The sequence below is a fragment of the Microtus pennsylvanicus genome, chromosome 11 (assembly GCF_037038515.1).
Source record: "Microtus pennsylvanicus isolate mMicPen1 chromosome 11, mMicPen1.hap1, whole genome shotgun sequence".
NCBI lineage: Eukaryota > Metazoa > Chordata > Mammalia > Rodentia > Cricetidae > Microtus > Microtus pennsylvanicus.
In genome coordinates, this window is record NC_134589.1 from 14,737,313 (window position 1) to 14,759,588 (window position 22,276).

At 46.0% G+C, this 22,276-nt stretch overlaps 1 protein-coding gene across 12 annotated transcripts in view; it reads left to right on the top strand.

Annotated features, from left to right (window-relative positions):
* Nucleotides 1–4,639: 4,639 nt before the first annotated feature.
* Nucleotides 4,640–22,276, top strand: part of Bptf (bromodomain PHD finger transcription factor) — a 109,437-nt gene continuing 91,800 nt past the window's right edge. For 7 of the 12 annotated variants that reach the window (XM_075990307.1, XM_075990305.1, XM_075990306.1 and 4 more), the window contains exon 1: nt 4,657–5,434. In XM_075990307.1, coding sequence (XP_075846422.1) covers nt 4,783–5,434 — 652 coding nt within the window. In that variant the 5' untranslated portion in view covers nt 4,657–4,782. Of the gene's footprint in view, nt 5,435–22,276 lie in introns of all 12 variants that reach the window. The other 5 variants (XM_075990311.1, XM_075990314.1, XM_075990317.1 and 2 more) reach the window with 2 other exon arrangements.

The window sequence follows — 22,276 nt, forward strand, 5'->3', positions numbered from 1 at the left end:
AATATTCACCCATGGGGCTGAGGTATAGTTTCATTGGTAGAGTACTTGTATAACGTGCAAAAGGCCATGACTCCTGTCCCCAGCAACACATAAACTGGGCATGGTGACTCACACCTGTAATCTCAGCACGCAGGAGGCAGAGGCAACAGGATCAGATAATCAAGGTCATCCTTGGCTATGTAATGACTTTGAGGCCAACTTGTGCCACAGGAGAAGAAACATACATACAGAGAGAGACAGAGACAGAGAGGCAGGGAGAGACAAAGACTGACCTGTGGCTCTGAGGTCATGAACAAAGTAACACAAAGTAACGAAGTAGCCATTAGGCCAGGTCAGGGTAGAGACTCTGAGGGGCTCATGGGAGGCTGTCCTCTAGGACTTGCCTGTCGCCAGTGTTGAAAGGGTTTTAGGAGGACTCATTACGATGCAGCCTGTGATGAGGTTCCCTCCTAGTGGCCTCATGAGATGTAGGTCAATGGAACACCTGCCTGTTTCAACAAGAAAGTGGTTTCTTCCTTTCTACCTCTCTCACACTCTTGGAGTTTGGTTTTAGTCTCCTGGGTGTTGGGGTTAAAGGTGTACACTGGTTGGAGAGATCTCTCAACAGTTAAGAGTACTGGCTGCTTTCCCACAGGACCTGAATTTGATTCCCCACACCTACATGGCAGCCTGGAACTTCAAACCCAAGGGTTTTATACCCTCTTCTAGCCTTCACTGGATATTGCACACACATGCCTGTCATATGCAGACACACATACATGCAAAACACACACACAAAAAGCATGAACCACCATCCCTGAAGCCTTTTATTAATTTATTTTTAATGTCTCTGTGTGGAGCCTGTGGAGGCCAGAAGAGGGTGTTGGATCCCCTGGAGGTGGAGTTACAGGCAGGTGTGAAACACAAGAAATGGGTGCTGGGAGCTGAACTCAGGTCCTCTGAAAGAGCAGCGAGTGCTTCTAACTACTGGACCATCTCTCCAGTGCTGCTGCCCTCCCCTTACTCATGGTGCTTTATACATTGTAGCGCCCCTAAGAACCTGACCTTATTGTGACCCTGCATGAGACCCACTGACTTCATTGTGTATGCTATGATCAGAAGTGGTTAGCATTCTTTATCTGTGCTGGGACACAGGTTTAGACTGGTGGCCTGCTTCTTCTCTGGAACATTAGTCAGATGGAAGGCAATAGCTTCAGAGGTTGGATTCCATTTAGACTTGGAATCCACAATTCTTAAAGCTCTCTATATTCTCCTTTCCCAATTAAATGAGTCAGCGTCATTTCTCTGTGACTGACAATTAGAAAGTCCGCGAAACACCAAAAATCGCTCTCATTGTTTATAAAGGTTTGGTAAATACATTTTCTTCACTGTTAGATTGCAAACTCTGAATAGTCACTTCTATTTCTAATATAACATCCTTGCTTCCCCTACAGCATGTGGAACAGTATGGGTCACAGGCTGCAGTTGTAGAGTCTGGGTTAGAGACTGCTCCAAGTATGTCTAGAAAGTACATATATATTTGGAGCAATCTGCAGGGTTGTTGTTTCTAGCTTGTTATCTGACTGAACGCAGACTACTCGTGTGAGAGCTCAGCATGCTGAGGTTGGAGGGCCACTCGAGGTCAGGAATTTGCACCAGACTGGACAGTACTGTGTGACCTTGATTTTAAAAAACAAGTTCCAACATTGGTACATGTCTATTCCCAGCATTATGGAAGCTAAGGCAGGAGGAAGAGCTGTTTTAGGCTAGCCTGTGCTACATAGTGCCATTGCTTCAAAAAACAAAACAACAACAGAAAGAACTATGATGTTGTGTGACTGTGAGGTAGTGGGAGGAGGGTCGAGTTCAAGGACAGGCTTAGCTACACAGCCAATTTCAGGCTAGCAGAAGACCATACCAAAAACAAAAACAAAAAAAACAAAACAAAATCTTGCTGGGTGGGAGGTAGTGGCAAATGCCCTTAACTCCAGCATTCAGGAGGCAGAGGGCAGGAGGATTTCTGTAAACTTGAGGCCAGCCTGGTCTGCAAAGCAAGTTCCAGGACAGCCAGGGTTACACAGAGAAACCCTGCCTCGACGCCATGCTCCCCCAAAGTTTGGCAGTTAATTACGTATATGTCTACGTGTGTTGGCATGTGTGTCACAGTTTATGTGTGTGTCACAGCTTTTGGAGGAGTCAGAGAGTCAGAGGGAAACTTTTTGAGTGCTGGAAGCTAGATCACACACCCCCCCCCCTGCCTTGAGACAGGGTTTCCCAGTAGCTATGGAGCCGATCCTGGAACTAGCTCTTGTAGACCAGGCTGGCTTCGAACTCACAGAGATCCACCTGCCTCTGCCTCCTGAGTGCTGGGATTACAGGCCTGCGCCACCACCGCCCAGCTGTTGTTATTATTATTAAGCTCTATTTAGCTCTCTGCTTCGTGAGTGCTGGGATTAAAAGGCTTGCCACCATGCCCAGCAAGTTATCATCCTATACCATGTGGGTTCCGAGGATGGAACAGAGGCCAACAGATGTGGTGGCAAGGACCTTCGACATGAGGCATCTTGTTTGCCCTGTATTGAATAACTCTAATCTCTCTCTCTCTCTCTTTACACACATACACATACACACACACACACACACACACACACACACACACACACACACACACACACATTTTTCCCCCCGAGATATAGTTTCTCTGTGTAACAGCCCTAGCTGTCCTGGAACTTGCTATGTAGACCAGGCTGGCCTCAAACTCACAGAGATCTGCCGGTCTGTGTCTCCCGAGTGCTGGGATTAAAGGTGTATGTGCACCACCACTGCTTGGCTCACACACAATTTATTTTTTCCACAACTGGACACGGTGGCATGTGTGTCATCCCACAGTCCAGTTTGGTGCCAGGCTAGGCCAGTTTATCTAAACACAGACATGTTTTAGATAAAATCTAGACGATGCGGAGAAGCATGGAGGGACCTGTGTAATTCCAGAGTGGGAGACTGCAGAGTACATAATGAAAGCCTGTGCCCAAACCCCACCACTGCAGGGTGTGGTGGCACAGGCCTTTAGTCCTAGCACTCAGGAGGCAGAAGCTGGTGGATCTCCGTGAGCTGGAGGCCAGACTGGTCTACACTGTGAGTTCTAGGCCAGCCAGGACTGCATAGTGAGACCCTGCCTTAATAAAACGCCCACCATTACCAAGGAAGATCCTAGGATCTGCCTATTTTGGGCCTGTATTCCTTTAGCTGCACTCCTTCAAAAACAAAAACAAACTCCAGCATTTGCTTGCCAAAGAACTCAAGATGCTCACTTTCTTTACTTTCATTACTTATGAGGTACCACCCTCAGAAATCAACTCGAGTGAATAAGTAATAAAGGAATTGGCAATTAGTAGTCACTTTTCCATTTTCATTTACCTTTTAGTCACCTAATTATACTATAATAAGCCATTTAGCATCCTGAATCCTATTAATTTTTTTCTTCAAATTACTTTCTCGGTTCTCACCTCTACCAATAAACACTCAGACAGGTTCCTAAAACCTTTCTCTGCAGGTGGTGGTGGCACACGCCTTTAATCTCAGCCTTCTGAAGGCAGAGGCAGGTGGATCTCTGTGAGCTGGAGGTCAGCTTGGTCTACAGAGTAAGTTCCAGGAGAGGCTCCAAAAAGTTATAGAGAAACTTTGTCTTGAAAACTAAACAAACAAAACCTTTTTCCTTCCTCCCCCCAGAGACGGTCACCCTCCCGCCCCCGCCACAATAGCTTGGGCCACCTCAATTTGGCGACTTGGAGCCTGAATTTTCATCAGTGTGACCAGCTCCCTGGGACAAACTGTGGCTGGCGGCGATTTGTCAGGTAGACATTATTTCCAGGTTAACACAAGCACACAACTTTGTGAAGCCAATTATAGACAAGACGCCAGCCTTCCTATCGCAAGTTCTCGTTGAGGTGTGGAAGTTCCTAGCTGGGAAGTGGGATAGGTGCGGGGAGGCTGCAAGGAACCACGTTCTGGAATTTAACCCTGGCTTTCAGGGTGGAGACTCCGAGAAAGTCTGTGATCCACCCTGGGGGTGTGGCTGCGGCGTGCAATCCTGGAACAACTTCAGGGACCCTCTAGCACCAAGCCTTTGGGAGCTTTCTGTTTGGACGGGCTTAGCTCCAGCTCCTGTCCCTGCGTGGCTGGCTTCGCGCGGCGTCTGCCCTCCGACTCTAGGTCGCGCCCTTCCGCGACACCTCCTCTCCGCTCTTTTTGCATCAATTTCCCCCGAAAGGACCAGACTCGGAGGGTAACTCCCTGTTTGGCAACCCGGCTTAGAGAGACGCTCGTGAAGGTAACCCTCAGCTCCAGCCGCGGGGGGCATCCCAGGAGAAGACCCCAGGCTAGGGGACACCCCACGCCACCGTTCGCCCCTGCGCCGCCGCCGACCTGCCGCGCAGGGGCGCCCCGGCCTCCCCGCCCCCGCCGCGCCGCTCCCGCGCTCCCCCTAGCGGCCGCCGCGCCGCCTCGCTCAGTCCCAGGCTCGTCGGGCGGCGCAGCTCACGTGACCGCGCTCCGGGCCTGCGGCCGCTGTCGGTTCCCCCAGTCACCGAGCGAGAGGGAAGAAACAAGATGGCGGCTGCAGGCGATCCGGAGCGGGGCCCCGGCAATTCGGACTAAGCCTTCTCTCTCCACCCCGCCGCTGCCGGGCCGCGCCCCTCCCGCCCGGGCCCCGGCGGCCTCCCCTCCCCCTCGGCCCCGACGCCCCCCGGCGCCCCTCCCCCCCACTCCTTCCGCTCCCCCCCCCCCCCAAGCCGCGGCTCCGACATGAGGGGCCGGCGGGGCAGGCCGCCCAAGCAGCCCGCGGCTCCCGCTGCGGAGCGCTGCGCCCCGGCCCCGCCGCCGCCGCCTCCGCCGCCGCCACCGCCGCCGCCGCCTCCGCCACCGCCGCCGCCGCCCGCGTCCGGACCCATCGGGGGGCTGCGCTCGCGGCACCGCGGCAGCAGTCGGGGCAGGTGGGCCGCCGCCCAGGCTGAGGTGGCGCCCAAGACACGGCTGAGCTCGCCCAGGGGGGGCGGCCGCAGGAAGCCGCCGCCGCCACCGTCGCCGGCCTCCGGCAGCAGCGCCAGCGGCCCGGGCCGGGGGGGCCGAGGAGGCGGGGGCGGCAGGACGGGGGGCGGGGGCGGCCACCTGGCCCGGACCACCCCGGCCCGCCGCGCCGTCAACAAAGTGGTGTACGATGACCACGAGAGCGACGACGACGACGAGGAGGAGGACATGGTCTCGGAGGAGGACGAGGAGGAGGAAGAGGACGGCGACGCCGAGGAGACCCAGGATTCTGAGGACGACGAGGAAGATGACATGGAGGAGGACGACGATGACTCCGATTATCCGGAGGAGATGGAAGACGACGACGACGACGCCAGTTACTGCACGGAAAGCAGCTTCAGGAGCCATAGCACATACAGCAGCACTCCAGGTACCCACCCAGGCCGCCCGGAGACTCCTTCCCCACCCCCTCCCCTCCCCCTTGGCTTGCTCCCTCTCGAGTGCAGTGCATCCTGCTTTCCAGCTCCCCCCACACACACTCCGGCCTGCCCCCCACGCGGAGGCCACGGCGCGTCTAGTGACAGAAAAAAGAAAGACAAAACAAAACTAGATTTGCAAGAGGAAAGAGGCGCATTGTTCAAAATGGAGATTGCATTGTTGCAGTTTGCAGGCCACACATTCGTTCGCTCTCCTTCTCCCCCCTCCCTCTCTTTCCTCTTCAAAATTTCTGCCAAGTGCGGTGTCTCCACCAGGCAGGATTGAAACTTTGGCACACACGTATCCATTGAGTTCATTTTTCTCCCCTTGTTTTGGTATGAGTATTTTGTTTATTTATTTTGCGATGAAAGAAGCCTTCTGCTTTGCAAACCGTTGCGTGCCTATATACCTTTTCTTGTAGTCTGGGAAAAATTACCTGTTCCTTAAAAGAGAGAATTTAGATACAGTGGTAACGCACATAGACGTGCTTCGTTTCCTGCCCTGAGTCATAGAGTTTGAAAACTGTTGTGGAGGAAGGGCTGTTGTGCGGTGAGCAGGGAGCTTCTTCTGGTCCTGTGCGTTTGTTTGTGTTCTTCGAGTGCTCATGGGCGCGTGCAACAGTTGCTGGTAAATGGCTGATTAAAGCGAACCAGAAAACCAAATTTGGCAAGCCTTCCGATTCGGAATCGCTTTGGTTAAGTTCCAGATAAAAGTATAACACCGAAGGGCCGTGTGTCCTAACCAGTTTGATCTTGGCTTTGCGTGGGAGATGCAGTTTCGCGGCACCTGTTGCAGAAGTTGTGTAGTTAGTTGATCATCTAGGCGGAATTGCCGAAGATGAACTTTTTGAAGGCACACGGTGTAGAAATGTCAGCTTGCATCCGACGGACCTTTTCTTGTTATTTTATTTCTGAGGAAGAAGCCCTTCCTGGACCTGTAGTGGGTTTCTCCATGGTGACTTCTCGCATGTTTTCTTCACATAGTTTCTTGAGTTTGGCCCTGGGCTGTGTCTTGTTTAAATAAAACGCACACATACAATTGCTCATTTGTATTGAATGAATAGTTATGGGGGGCATCTTAACTTGTAGCACCAGACTGTCAGGTGATTGATTCCTTTATATTCCTATTAACCTGGATTAACGAAATTAAAATATAATTTTAAGGACATTTAATGAGGACATATGATGGATGGTCTTTCTTTTGAGAGCTTGCCATACCATTTTCAGAGAAGACTAGGGTAGTAGACATGACTAAATTTAAATGTTTCTATTTTTTTAAAAAAACAATTGCTTAAATTCTTAACTGCTACAAGTATGAGAATTAAACCAGATTAGATTGTGTTAGCATCAAATTAAAAAAAAAGCTAGTTTTATTTGCCTGACTCTAAGAACAAGTTGCTTAGCTTAGGGGGCTTGGAGGAACGAGACTGTCTTTTAGCAAGTTTCATTTCTTGCCAACATAGTCCAGTGCATCTTTTAGAGTAATAGGTGTTACTTTAAGAAATTAACAGTTGGGCATCTTTGTACCAAGAGCCCAGAGTTGAGCTGAAGACCGACATAACAGTATTGGAGGAAGTTAGTTTTTGAATTAGAACTGAGGCGTTTTGGCAGGGCACTGTAGCTAACTTTGAACTCCTTGAAGCCCTGACAGACAGTACTGATGAATTGATGGCTGGGCATATGCTTAATTAAATTGCAGGGTGGGGTTATGGGTCCTTTTTAAACAATCATGTAAAACTTGTTTGCTTTTCAAGACTTACTTATTTATTTATTTACAGGGACTCTCTACATAGTCCTAGCTGTTTTTGTACAGGCTGGCCTCGAAGTTACAGACATCCACCTGACTCTGCCTCTCAAGAGCCTGGCAAACTTGTGTACTTAGACTTCAAAGACATTTCTCTTCCAGTGCCTCTTGTGGCCTTCCTTGGTGTATACTTGTTCTGTATTTATGTGAATTAATAACTCATAGAAGTCAGTTTTGATCTTAAACATTCTGCAGCTCCTAATAGACATGCACATGGCAGATATGCATGAAAGACTGATTGGGTAAGTTATTGTTAGTAGGTGAGAATTTTGATAATTCTGAAGTAGGTTCCATAACTGAAATGAATAGGTTTTAAGAAACTAAAGTTGGTATAATTAGATTTTGATAAACACTTCAGCCAGTAACTGTTTTTATCAGCAGAGTATACTTAAAAAAACAAAACAAAAAAACAAAAAACTTTTTTTTTTTTTTTTTGGTTTTTTTCGGGACAGGGTTTCTCTGTAGCTTTTGGAGCCTGTCCTGGAACTAGCTCTTGTAGACCAGGCTGGCCTCGAACTCTCAGAGATCCGCCTGCCTCTGCCTCCCGAGTGCTGGGATTAAAGGCGTGCGCCACCACCGCCCGGCAACAAAAAACTTTTAAAAAGATGTGAGGTTTTTTGTTTGTTTTCTGAGACAGGATTTCCCTCTAACTAGCTCTGTAGACCAGGCTGGCCTCGAACTCACAGATATTCGCCTGCCTCTGTTAGAATTAAAGGCAAGCGCCACCAGCGCCCAGTTTAAGATGTGTTTCTAGTGTCATTTATTTATCTTTAAGTATTTTATTTATGTATATGAGTGTTCTATATGCATGCTCATCTTTATGATGGAAGTGGGCCTCAGATTTATAGATGGTTGTGAGCCACCATATGGTTGCTGGGAATCGATTTCAGGTCCTGAGGAAGAGCAGCCAGTGTGCTTAACCGCTGAGCCACTTCTCCATCCCTGTTATTTTTTAAATTATGTGTATGTGTTTGTCTATGTGAGGGTATGTGCAGGTCACATCCCTTGGAGCTGGAGTTTCAGGTTCACAAGTCATCTGCCATGGGTGTGAGGAATTGAACTCAGGTGTTCTGGAAGAGCAGTGAGTGTTCCTAAGGTTCAACCATCTCTGTTTTAAACTGCTCTTTTCCTTTTTTCTCTTGGCTGTGATGCTGAGTGTTTGGTCTTTTGAAACAAATTACTTCTTCAGATGACTATAAAAGGATGCTACATTTTGTGTTTTTACTTTCCTAGCGTGTCCATTGTTTGCATTGAGCATCCATGGCAGCATTATTGTGCCATTATTTTTATTCTTGGTACACCTGGGAGGAGACTTCAGGTCAGTGTGTATGTATATATCTGGGTTAAGGTATACTTAAGCCACTCTGGGACAGCCAGGGCTATACAGAGAAATCCTGTCTCAAAAAACACAAAACAATAAGATACACCAGAAGGGTGTGGTAGTGCACACCTTTAGTTCCAGGACTCTGGAGACAGAGGCAGGAGGATTTCTATGAGTTTGAGTCCAGTCTGATTTACATAACAAGCTCAAGCCCAGCCAGGACTACATAGAGAGACCCTGTCAAGTCTACACAACTTGTGTAGTCAAGGCTTTAGGTAATGTAGAATAGTTTGGTTAGTTTTTTTTTTTTAATAATTTGTATTTAATGTACATTGGTGTTTTGCCTGCATGCATGTCTAAGAAAGGGTGTCTAGTCTCCTGGAGCGAGTTATAGATAGTAGTGAGCTGCCGTGTGTGTGTGTGTGTGTGTGTGTGTGTGTGTGTGTGTGTGTGTGTGTGCCGGGAATTGAACCCAGGTCCTCTGGAACAGCAGCCAGTGTGTCCTTAACCACTTAACATTTCCCCAGCCTTAGTTTGGTTAGTTTTTGTAGTTAGAATGCTGGCTTGAGTATTAAATAACTGGTAAAAAGAGCTATGGATGTGGTTCCGCTGGTACAGTGCTTGCTTAGCATGCTTCAGTTTCCAGCACCTGTACTGGGTTTGGTAGTGCGTGCCTGTATCCCAGCTCTCTGGAGGTGGAGACAGGAGGAACAAAAGTTCACAGTCGTCTTTAGCTATATAGTGACATACACATCCGACTGACATCAGACTGAGTACCATAACTTACTAACTAGTATACAAGTAGATACTACTAAATAAATTACTTAAGAAATGAGTTCCGGTGGCAGGGAAGAGACAGAAATCTTTAATAAATAAATAAATTAAAAATAAAAAAAAAGAGAATCTAAGGAGAATAGCATAGCAAAAAAAAAGAAATGAGTTCCTAGAGCTGAGCGGTTCCAGGTTTGTGTTCCTGCCTTGGCTTCCCTCAATGGACTGTGGCAAACCCTCTCTTCCCCAAGTTGCTTTTGGTCAGGGTGTTTCATCACAGCAATAGTAACCCTAATAAAACAATCGTGTGCATCAACAGTTATATTACTTACACAGTACTCAATAAAAAGGTCAATGAAGCCGGGCGGTGGTGGCGCACGCCTTTAATCCCAGCACTTGGGAGGCAGAGGCAGGCGGATCTCTGTGAGTTCAAGACCAGCCTGGTCTACAAGAGCTAGTTCCAGGACAGGCTCCAAAACCACAGAGAAACCCTGTCTCAAAAAACAAACAACAACAACAACAACAACAAAAATCAATAAATAGGTCAATGAATTACTTGTTATACTAGGAACTCATTTCTATTTATTCATTTATTTATTTATTTATTTGTTTGTTTATTTATTTTTCCGAGACAGGGTTTCTCTGTGTAACAGTTCTAGCTGTCCTGGAACTAGCTCTGTAGACCAGAGTGGTCTCAGACTCAGAGATACCTGCCTCCCGCCGCCTCTTGAGTGCTGGGATTAAAAGGCGTGCCCTACCATGCCTGACTTTAAAATCTTATTTTATTTAGCTGGGCAGTGGTAATGCACTCCTTCGGTTCCAGCACTCAGGAGGCAGAGGCAGGCAGATCTCTAAGCTGGAGACCAGCATGGTCTGCAGAGCAAGTTCCAGGACATCCAGAGGTACACAGAGAGACCCTGTCTTCAAAACAAACAAAACAAAAGTTTGTTTTATTGGGGTAATTTTCCTTTTGTGACAACAGCGTATTCAAGGCTAGCCTGGAACTCATAGTCATCCTCCTGCCTCAGCCTCTCAAGTACTGGGATTAAGGTGTGAGCCATCACACTCTGTTGTTTGCTTTCTTTTCATTGGGCAAATCAAATTTTCTCCACAGGGCAAATATTGCTGTAGAGATCTTGATTAGTAATGCAAACTTGAAATATTCTCATTTTGCTTGAGTTAGAAGCATTTGTTTTTTTTTATTGGTAGAAGTTTGAGTTAGGGGCCTGGAGATATGGCCCAGTGCTTTAGAACATTTGTTGCTCTTGACCAGGTCCTAGGTTCCATTCCCAGCATCAACATGGTGGCCTACAACTCTAGTTCCAGGGAATCTAGTGTCCTCTTCTGACCTCCCAGGGCATCAGGCACCACGTGGTGTACATTACATGCATACAGACAGAAACACCCATACACAGAAAAGAAATAAACCTTAAGTACAAACACATACACACACAACCTACATAGAGTTAGTATCTGGTTGGCATAATTCCCTGGTATATTGAAAAAGACTGCATAGAAAAATCTGTGTTCTACTTCTCGACCCCCTTGAGGACCTGATTTGTGGTACTGGGGTTTGAACCTAGGTAGGCAAGTGTTTTACATACCCAGCCTTTTTATCTTTTTTTGTTTGTTTGTTTATTCTTCAAGACAGGGTTTCTCTGTATAGTATAGCCCTGGCTATCCTAGAACTTGATCTGTAGGCAGACCAGGCTGGTCTTGAATTCGGAGATCCACCTGCCTCTGCCTCTCAGGTTTAGAGGTGTGCTCCACCACTGCTAAGCACCTTTTTAAAAAATATTTATTTATTTATTATGTATACAATATTCTGTCTGTGTGTATGCCTGCAGGCCAGAAGAGGGCACCAGACCCCATTACAGATGGTTATGAGCCACGATGTGGTTGCTGGGAATTGAACTTGGGACTTTTGGAAGAGCAGGCAATGCTCTTAACCTCTGAGCCATCTCTCGAGCCCTGCCAAGCACCTTTTTATCTTTGTTAAGTTGCCTTGAATTTGGCAATCTTCCTGCCTTAGCTTACCAAGTAATAGTTCTGTATTAACAAGCCAAACTGCAAACCATATTTTTCCCTCTTCCTGTTCAAACATGATCACACTATGTATCCCCTGACTGGCGTAGAAGAAGTAGAACTAATTCACTGAGTGACCAGACTGGCCTTGAACTTGCAGTGATCCTCCTGTCTCAGTCCCTCCTGTATTGGCTGTATTGGGATTACAGACGTGTATCATCATATCCTGCTCAGGAAGTGCATTTTCAATAGACATTTGATAGAGTTTGATAGCACTTTGAAATTTAACATTTCTGATATAAACAAAAAGATTTATGTTATGCTTGAGACAGAATGGCTCTTGTGTGAGACTTTTGGGACTACTTAGCTATGCTTTTAAAATTTAGCATTTTTTTTTTTACTACAAAACAAAACCTGGTATACTGGGAGCCTTAATGATTAATGTCCTCTGAGGATTGTGACAGTAGAGATGGGTGGCGGAGATGCCCTGAGTGAGCTGCAGATTCCCCAGAGGCGAGTGTAGTCCTCCACTGGCTGCATTTACTCCGTCAGTGTCACTGCAGTGTCTTTCCGTATACACAGAATTCCTGATTGCTTCAGGGGAGGTACAAAGTGGAAACTTAGGGAAGAGGGAATCAGTACCCTGGTTTGAGGAGTGGTTGGCGTGGGCAGAAGCTTCCTGGTTGGGCTTGTCGATTGTAAGAAGTGAGGCAGAGGAGGGAGCAGTGTGATCTCAGCACTGATAGTAAAGTGTGGGCTGTGGCAAGAGATGTATAGTAAGAGCTGGAGTTGAATAGGAAGTCAGCTGTGCGGCTGTATTTGATACCCTGTGCTGGGCAGTTCCTCAGAGAAGCAGGCTGTGCCCATGTTCTTGCTTCCCATGCCTGTTGAATTGGGCAGTTGGGGGATCCCCTCTGGAATAGTGAGTGGCTGTGCACGTGTGCCCTATTCTTATCAGCAGCACATCCCCAGTGTTCACACCTGAACTGGCCTGTGGCGGAGGAGCCCTTTTCCCTGCACTGAGAGGCGTGCCTGAAAGATGGCCTGAAGCAGTCTCTGTCTCTCTCACAGATCTGTGTTACCTGTTACATTCTGGTTCCTGGGGTCAGTCAGAAGATCTGGGGATAGTGTATGGCCTCAGTAATATGCTAGACTTCTGGTCTGCAGGATTCAGCAGGATGCTTAGGAGGAGAGTGAGCTAGCTGGTAGGATCTGGAGGAGTTTTGTAGCCCTGAATAGCAGCTCAATCCAGGAGTTTTCTGGCCTTGACCTGTAAATGCAGAGAATTAAAGCACCTTGGAAGAAAGCCTCTCTTTCTCTCTCTCTCTCTCTCTCTCTCTCTCTCTCTCTCTCTCTCTCTCTCTCTCTCTCTCTCTCTCTCCCTTTCTAAGACAGAGTTTCTTTGTGTAGCCCTGACTGTCCTGGACCTTGCTCTGTAGACCAGGCTGGCCTCAAACTCACAGAGATCCGCCTGCCTCTGCCTCCCAAAAGCTGCGATTAAAGGCGTGCGCCGCCGCCGCCACCACCGCCACCGCCCGGCTCACAGGCACATTGGAAATGGGGCTGTGCATGTAAACATGTGCAGTCGGATCTGGGAGGATGAAGTCAGGAACTCTGGTTCCTCTTGTTAGAGCCTCCTTTTCTCACCCTTGAGATCCTGTTCTCCCGGTGACTATGACTTTTAGGGGACATTACAGCTTGACAGGGTAATCCAGCGACAGACAGACTGGGAACAACTTGGTCCACTCTGCTTAACTCATAATCCCCTTGCTGTGATTTATTGTTTAGATTCCTCTTGCTCGTCTTGGTCCATTTTCTTCACCTGCTTAGAGTAGTTAAAATTGCAGCCTCGTAATAAAACAGATCAACTAGTTGTGTTATGCGGGTGTTTTGTCCACATGTTTGCCTGTTGATCACATGAGTGCTGGGTGCCCTCAGAAGCTGGAAGAGGGTGTCAGGTCCCATAAGACTGGTAAGACAGATGTGAGACACCATGTGGGTGCTGAGACCTGGGTCCTCTTAAATATCAAGACCTCTCCAGCTCTGTCAGCTTCATAGTTTAGCCCTGATCCCCATTCTAGTTTTATTGTTGTTGTTGTTTTGCTTTTTTAAATGGTTTTGAAGAGATGCCTCAGGAGGCAGATTCTGTTATTTAAGTCCTCCATCCCCACCCCAGACCAGGTCTCAGCTATGTAGCTCTATGTAGCTCTCTGGCTATCCTGGAACTTTGTCAACCAGGCTGGCCTTGAATGTGCAGAGATGGACCTGCCCTGCCTCTGCCTCTTCCTCCCCAGTGCTGGGATTAAAGGCTATGGGTGTCACCACACCCAACTATTTGGCAGTTTTTGATTTGCTCTTTGGTATTTATATTTTTTTTATTTTTTTTACGGTATTTATAATTTTTTTAAAGATATATTTTAGGTATTTGCGTCCCCCGCCCCCCTGTGTGTTCCCAGTACATGCTTTTGGCCTAAATAGGTCAGAAGAAGGCATTTGATCCACTGGAACTGGCATAATGGATGATTATGAGTCTCCATGTGGGTACTGGGAACTGAGCCTGGATCCTCTGTAAGAGCAGCCACTCGTAACTCCTGAGTCACCCCTCTGGTCCCCATTATTAATTTGGGACAGTCTGATTTTGTAGCCCAGTTCCGAACTGGAACTCACAGCAATCTGCCCATCTCAGCCTTCCTACTGCTAGAATTCTAAGTGTGAGCTACCACACCCAGTGTGGAAATGAAATCATACAGGAAGAATTCTCTGGCCAGGGACCACAGGGCATGAAGAAAAGACACAGGTACAATGAAGTTGGGATCGGGTGGGTTTTTCTAAGTGCTGAAACCTGGAAGGCTCCTCAGCATGCTCATTAGGAACAGCATGGGGAGACGGGTTACTAGTCTCCATTAGGAGGCGTCTGTAGGCCAGCAGTCTCAGGCTGTAAACACGTTCTTTGTACACACTGCTCGGTCTTAATGAACACTCCTGAGCCTGGTCCATATGGGTGATGGCTTTGCCAGTTTCCCGGGGTCTGTTGGCCTTGGAGTCCTTTATAGGCTGAATTCATAATAAAATACATATTCCTTACGGTTTCCTTTACTCCTTGCCCAGCACTTGAAGGCTGAGGTAGGAGGATCAAGAGTTGAAGGCTAGCCTGGGTACATAGTGAAATTCTTTAAAAAGAAAGAAAAAAAGGAAGCTAGGAGTGAAGGCCTTTAATCCTAGTACTTGGGAGGTAGAAGCAGGAATATCAAAAGGAAGGAAAGAAAATATATTATTAGATTAATTGTGTTTTACATTTATTTATTTTGCATAGGATGAAGGGGGGTGCAGATGTGCCACAGGTTTATATTAGGGTTAGAGGACGATTTGCAGCCATCCGTCTGTCCATCCACCATGTAAATTGAGAACTGAACAAGCATCTTTATCTACTGAGCTATCTGGCTGACCCTAGCTATGTTTTAATTGATTTCTTTGCTAGTCTATATGTAATTTGTTGTTGTTTTGCTGCACAGCATTTAAATATTTTGATTGCCTAATGATATTCAAAATAGTAATAATAATAGCTAACATTTAATGGACCTTGACTAGTTTGATGAATGATTTTTAAGCAATATTGATGAAATATTTTGGGTTTTCTTTTTTATGCATGCTGGGTAAGTGTTTTCTCTCAGCTCCCCTGCTCCCCCGGCAAGATTTCATTCAGGATGTAGCACAGGCTGCCTTTGAACATTTCATAGAGAAGGAAGGGAGGCATATGCCAGGCATGGTTTGGGATGGGAGACCAAGGCAGGAGGGTTGTGAGTTGAAGGCCAGAGTGGACTGTCTAATGAAACCAGTGTCTTAAATCTTAAATCAAAAAGATGGAATCCTGTATTATGTTTTTTTAAGACAGGGTTTCTTTGTGTAGCCTTGGCTGTCCTGGAACTCATTCTGTAGACCAGACTGACCTCGAACTTAAAGCTCTGCCTGCCTCTGCCTCCCGAATGCCAGGATTAAAGGCCTGTGCCACCACTGGCCAGTTTAGCATAATGTTTATTTATTTAATTAGGTTTTTCAAGACAGGGTTTCTCTGTAGCTTTTTTTAAAAAAAGATATTTATTATGTATACAGTATTCTGTCTGCATGTTCGCCTTCAGGCCAGAAGAGAGTGCCAGATCTTACTACAGATGGTTGCTAGGAATTGAACTCAGGACCTCTAGAAGAATAGGCACTGGGGCTGGAGAGATGGCTCAGCGGTTAAGAGCATTGCCTGCTCTTCCAAAGGTCCTGAGTTCAATTCCCAGCAACCACATGGTGGCTCACAACCATCTGTAATGAGGTCTGGTGCCCTCTTCTGGCCTGCAAGCATACACAGAGAAAGAATATTGTATACATAATAAATAATAAATATTTTTTTTAAAAAAAGAATAGGCACTGCTCTTAACCGCTGAGCCATCTCTTCAGCCTCTTCTTTGTAGCTTTGAAACCTATCCTGGACCTAACTCTTGTAGACCAGGCTGGCCTCAAACTCACAGAGAGCCTCCTCCTGCCTTTGCCTCCCGAGTGCTGGGATTAAAGGCGTGCGACACCACCTCCTAGTTTGCATAATATTTTAAAAACTCATGTTTTATAGCATGTGCATGTTCTGTCTGAGTATTTCAAGCTTTTCTTGTCCATTTAATGAGTCTATAGACATTCTAATTATTTCCATAAATCTCTGTGGGATTTATATGATGCATGTTTGTCTGACATATTTCTTTTGGGTATATATAGCTAGGGGTGGATCTCTGTGAGTTCTAGTCCAGTCTTGCCTGTATTGTGAGTTCCAGAACAGCCAGAGAACTACATAGTGAGATCCTGTTTCAACAAAACAAAACAACAACAAAAAGTTGTCACTACTTTAAGTCCGCTTACAAAGCAGAGCTTCATTATGGAATTTATAATCATGTGTCATTATGATTTTTTCCCGATGTTGTAATGTTTCTTGTCCCCCCTGCAGATTAAGTTGTAGTAGTGTCTTTGTTTTGTTTTTTCACAGGGTCTCTCTCAGTTAGCCCAAGATAGTCTTCAACTCCTGTTCTCTGTCTTAGCGTGTGGAGTATTGAGAGTGCAGGTACCAGCCACCCCCTTGGCAGTCAGTGTTTTTTCCTGGCACTGTGGGAGTGACTCTAGGTCTCTGTGTCTGGTAGCTAGGCAACCATGCTATTACTTAGATACATCCTTAGCCCTTTGGAAATTTAGCTTACTTTTTTCTTTTCAAGACATAGTTTCTTTGTGTGCCCCCAGCTGTCCTGGAACTCACTCTGTAAGTCTGTCCTCAAAGTCAGAGATCTGCCTGCCTCTGCCTGCCTCTGCCTCCCAAGTGCTGGAATTAAAGGCATGTGATACCACCACATGGCCAGTTTAAATTTTTAAAAAATCACATTTGTTTATATAATATTTGTTGCTAGTTATTTATTTATTGTGTGTGTGGATATCATAGTACAATCTTAGGAGTTGGTTCTCACCATAAGGGTCCTGGGGGTTGAACTCAGGTGGTCAGGCTTGCTTGGCAAAGCACTTTTGAGAGCTTGTTTGGAGGTTCTAGCAGGGGACCGAAGACCGGTCCTCCTCTATTCGGGGAAGGTCGTCCTCTTCGACCGAGCGCGCAGCTTCGGGAGGGGCGCACATGGAGCGGTGAGGGAGGAAGGGGACACCCGCCTAGCCAGCCAGATCAGCCGAATCAACCCAGGCGGTCAATGGGGTGACAGATGTCGCAGCCAGATCGCCCTCACATCCTTGGCAACGCACTTTTATTCACCTGCCCACGCCTTAGTCCCCTGCAGTTAGCACAATAGTTTGTTTTATGTTTTAACATGTGTATGCATGTTTTGCCTACATGTACATGTAGCCTGGTGCTTGTGGAAGGCAGGGGAGAATGTCAGGTTCCCTGGAACTGGAGTTAAGAGGTGAATATGAGCTGCCATTTGATGTGGGGAACTGACCTGGGTCTTCTGCAAGAGCAGAAAGCACTCTTAACCAGTGAGCCATATCTTCACCTACCCTCAGTAGTGGTTATTTTTTTTCCTTTTAAATAAGCTTAGTGGAGCCAAGATGATGTTTAGTTGGTAGAACTGAACTTCATCCTACATTTACAAAGCCCTGAGTTCAATTCCCAGCACTTTTCCCCACCTGTAGGCTTGGGAGGGGTTCCCTCCATCTCTTCAGTACATGACTCAATCCTCTAGTATGCAAGGGATTAATTTCATTCTTTAGCTGTATGGCAGTGTGATAGTTGTGCAAATGTAAATTCATTAAAATGACCTAAAATTGTACCCCCAGGTCCTCAGAGGCCATATAGGTACATTGCAGGTGATGAGCAGCCGTTTGGGTCATTTGCAGTCTTTCATTGCAAGAAGTTTTCTTGGGCTCCCTGCTTCTGTTGGGTCAGTGACAGTTTACCTCACATGTCTTTCCTTGGCCTTTTGTTTGCCCTAATCCTATGCTGCCTGAGTAGCTTTAGTAGTCTGGCTAATTAACAGAGGCTGTTGGCTAAGCATTGTTTATATGAGATGATGGTGTTGTATCTTTTTTAATCTATTTATTTTTTTTTTCTTTCTTTTTTTTTTTTTTTTTTGGATTTTTTGGGACAGGGTTTCTCCGTAGCTTTTTGGTTCCTGTCCTGAAACTAGCTCTTGTAGACCAGGCTGGCCTCGAACTCACAGAGATCCGCCTGCCTCTGCCTCCCGAGTGCTGGGATTAAAGGCGTGCGCCACCACCGCCCGGCTTATTTTTATTTCATATATATTGGTGTTTTGCCTGCTTGTATGTCTGCACATATATTTGTGTGAGAGTGTCAGATCCCCTGGAACTGGAGTTACAAACATTTGTGAGTTGTCATGTGGGTGCTGGGAATTGAACCTGGATCCTCTGGGAGAGCAACCAGTGCTCTTAACCTCTGAGCCATCTCTCTAACTTGGTGTTGTATCTCTTACAGTAAGATTTTGGGGTCATTTTTAGGATACTTACAAAACATTAATGGTTCTTGGTGGTTAGAAAAGAGGGAACCAGTTAGCAATGTTAGAAAACCTGACACAAATTTATCAAGTCCCGATAAAATAAAGCTGGAAGTCGCACACATGCCGGCATGTCAAAACCTCGGGCCTCTCCTACCCTGTGTGTTCTAGCTAGGCCTCTGCCTGAGCTCGTCAGATTTGGTGGCAAGTAAATAACACATTTCAAAAGTATATTTGCTGTAATTTCAGATATGCATTAGGATGTTGATTCAGCATTTCCAGGTGACCCTTGGTAACCTTAGGAGTTTGTCTTTTCTCCTTTTTGGCATCTTGTCCATTATGGCATGAATAGCTTGAGTTGTGATTCTGCCCTGTCTTGGGCATCCTAACAGTGGAGCCAGGAGCCAGGATCATAAACTGCGTGTGGTCCTTGAATGTATGTGAAGACAGGAAGCACTTTTTATCTTTATTAATCATGACTGTATTTGCTATTGCTATTTAGTTGTCTTTTACAAAAGCAGTTCTGAGGGAGTCCAAGAGATGGTTCACTACATAAAAGCCTGATCATCTGAGTTAAATTCTTGTCCCCTCCCCACACACCCCCACTCATTTTCCTGGTGCTGGGGATAGAGCCAGGGGCCTGTGTTTGCTGTGCTGGCACTCTCTCCTGCTGGGTTTAGTTTCTTAGGACTTGTCATCTTACAGCTCAGGCTGACTTTAAACTCAGGGTCTTCCTGCTTCTGCCTCTGGTACTAGAAGCTTGTGCCCACACACCTGGCTTCAGCACCTAAATCTAATAAATACTGACATTTTAGGGTATTTGCTTCAGATCTCTGTTACCTTTAAAGATAATGAAAGTTACAGATTGTTGATCTCTCCTTCTCTCAAGGTAAAAAAGTCCTGTGAGGTTGCCATGTATTATTTCCATCCTTATTTTTATTTTTATTTATTTATTTATTTATTTTTGGTTTTTCGAGACAGGGTTTTTCTGTGGCTTTTTTTGGGGCCTGTCCTGGAACTAGCTCTGTAGACCAGGCTGGTCTCGAACTCACAGAGATCCTCCTGCCTCTGCCTCCCGAGTGCTGGGATTAAAGGCGTGCGCCACCGTCGCTCGGCCCCATCCTTATTTTTAGACTTGTGCTAATGTATGTTTGTATATGAGGGTTTTATGCTTTTATATTAGCACGGATGGTCTATCGTATTGATATTTAACTTTTTTCAGCTTTTAGAAAAATAGAGGCTGGAGAGATGGGTCAAGAGATTTAAGAGCACTGGCTGCTCTTCCAGACGTCCTGAGTTTAATTCCCAGCAACCACATCACAACCATCTATAATGAGATCTGGTGCCCTCTTCTGGTGTGCAGGCATACATGCAGGCAGAACACTGTATACATTTATTTATTTATTTAGGTTTTTCGAGACAGGGTTTCTCTGTGGCTTTGGAGCCTGTCCTGGAACTAGCTCTGTAGACCAGGGTGGTCTCGAACTCACGGAGATCCGCCTGCCTCTGCCTCCCGAGTGCTGGGATTAAAGGCATGCGCCACCATCGCCCGGCCACTGTATACATTTAAAAAATAAAGTTAAAAAAAGAAAAATTGTTAATTATCATGTTAATAGACCCGACCTGATTTATTTAGTCTCTTGCCCTGCATGCTGGGGATTGGAACACACGACCTCTTTTACATACTACGCACATGCTTGGACCCCTCCCCCAAGCAGTATATTTATTTGAGAAAGGGTCTCACTGTGTAACTCTGATTGGCCTGGGACTCAGAAATCACCTACCTCAGCTTTCCAAGCACTGGGATGAAAGGATGCATCAGCATACCCAGCCTTCATTTAGTGTTTGGAATCTGTGTTGACATTTCATGTTCCTTCATTCACTACAGTGAACCTCAGTAGGGGAGTTCCAGTTTTTTCTTAATGCACATAACACATTCTCTCAGTGTGTGTATGTGTTGTTAAGGTCTGATGAGTATATGTCTTCATGTCAGTTTTAACACATGTTTTAATTATTACTGGAAATCCATTGAATATATATCTGTGTTTTACAACTATTTCAAAGAGGTGTACTGAGTTAGGGCTGGCTGTGGTAGTCATGTAGTGTAGGTTCTGGTTTTTGTTGTTGTTTTTAAGGTGCACAGAATGAATTTTAGCCTTGTTTTGAGAACATAGAGGGGTTGTAGTTGAACTTCAGTTACTGTACAGTGATTCTAGATGTATTCCAATTGACAGTTGTGGTGATAGTAGGGAATGTTTTATATGTATTGTCTGAAATGGTAGCCATTACCCAAATGCAGCTCTTACGAACTTGAAATGATAGCTCTTGACGGCATTTTGTCGTTGCTGTCCTAGAACTCGTCCTGTAGACCAGGTTGACCTTGAACTCACAGAGATTGACTAGCCCCTACCTACCTAGTGCTGGAACTAAAGGCGTGCCTTAACCACTGCCTGGTTTATTAATCCTCTGTGCTATTTCTCAAAGGCAAGTTCACTGACAGATGAACTCAAGTGGTAGGTTTGACAGTAGAGGAGGAACTTCTGTGTAGCAAAGAGCTAAAATTCAGAAAGTGCAGTTGGGTGTCAGCATAGCTCTGGTGCTGACTGGTCCCGTGGATAAAGCATCTCACCTCCCTGAGCATCTTTATTTATTTATTTTTTTATGGTTTATTTAACTTTATTTTATGTGCATTGGTGTGAAGGTGTTAGATCCCCTAGAACTAGATCTTCAGACAGTTGTGAGCTGCCATGTGGGTGCTGGGAATTGAACCGGGGTCCTCTGGAAGAGCAGCAGTCAGTGCTCTTAACCACCGAGCCATCTCTCCAGCCCTCCGTGAGCATCTTTAAAAGGCAGTAATAACAGCAACTCTTCATTGAGTGTGAATAATGGGTTAAAAAGTGCCCTGAAAGTACTCTGAAAGTTAACTGCCGCTTTTATATTATTCCTGGCAGGGAGAGCCAGTGAATGGGGCAAGTGGAATGTACTTGCACATGGCCTGCGAGTACTAGCCCCATATTGGATTGAGACGCTGTTCCAGATCTGGTGATGAGGCCTTGTAAATGCTTGAGATTGTTTCATAATTTTTGTTTTGGTTTTTATCTTATTTATTTATTTATTTATTTATTTTTGGGTTTTTTTTGAGACAAGGTTTCATTGTGTAGCTCTGATTGTCCAGGAACTTGCTTTGTAGACCAGGCTGGCCTAGAACTCACAAAGATACCCCCGCCTCTGCCTTCCAAGTGCTGAGATTAAAGGCATGCACCACCACTACCTTGTTTTGTTTTGTTTTTTTGAGACAGAGTCTCTCTGTGTAGCCCTGATTGGCCTAGAACTCTGTCCGTAGACTAGACTGGCCTCAAGTTCACAGAAACCTGCCTAACTCTGCCTCCTGAGTGCTGGGATTAAAGGCGTGTGCCTCCACACCCGGTTTACATCACAGTTTTTAAAAATTACATCATTCAGGCTGAAGAGATGGCTCTTCCAGAGGTCCCGAGTTCAATTCCCAGCAACCACATGGTAGCTCACAACCATCTGTAATGAGATCTGGTGCCCTCTTCTTCTGGCCTGCAGGCTGGCCTCAAACTTGAGATTTGCCTGCCTCTACTTCCAGAATGCTTGGATTAAAGGCATGCACCATGACTCCCTGCTAAATCTTATTGATTGGAGAGCAGCAGTATGCAAGAAATGCCCTTCCCTCCTTGCTGTCCAGTGCCAGCATCCCCTTTCAGATGCCACTCAGGAAGCGTCCCACCGTACCTAGAATGGTTTCTATGATGTCTACAAGCGGGAAAGACCACACATATTTCTTTCAGAATTAATAAGATTAAAAACTTGGATGGTACTGGGAAATTAACAATGGCTTCTGTATTTAATCCCGGCATGACCTCTGCATCTACCTGAT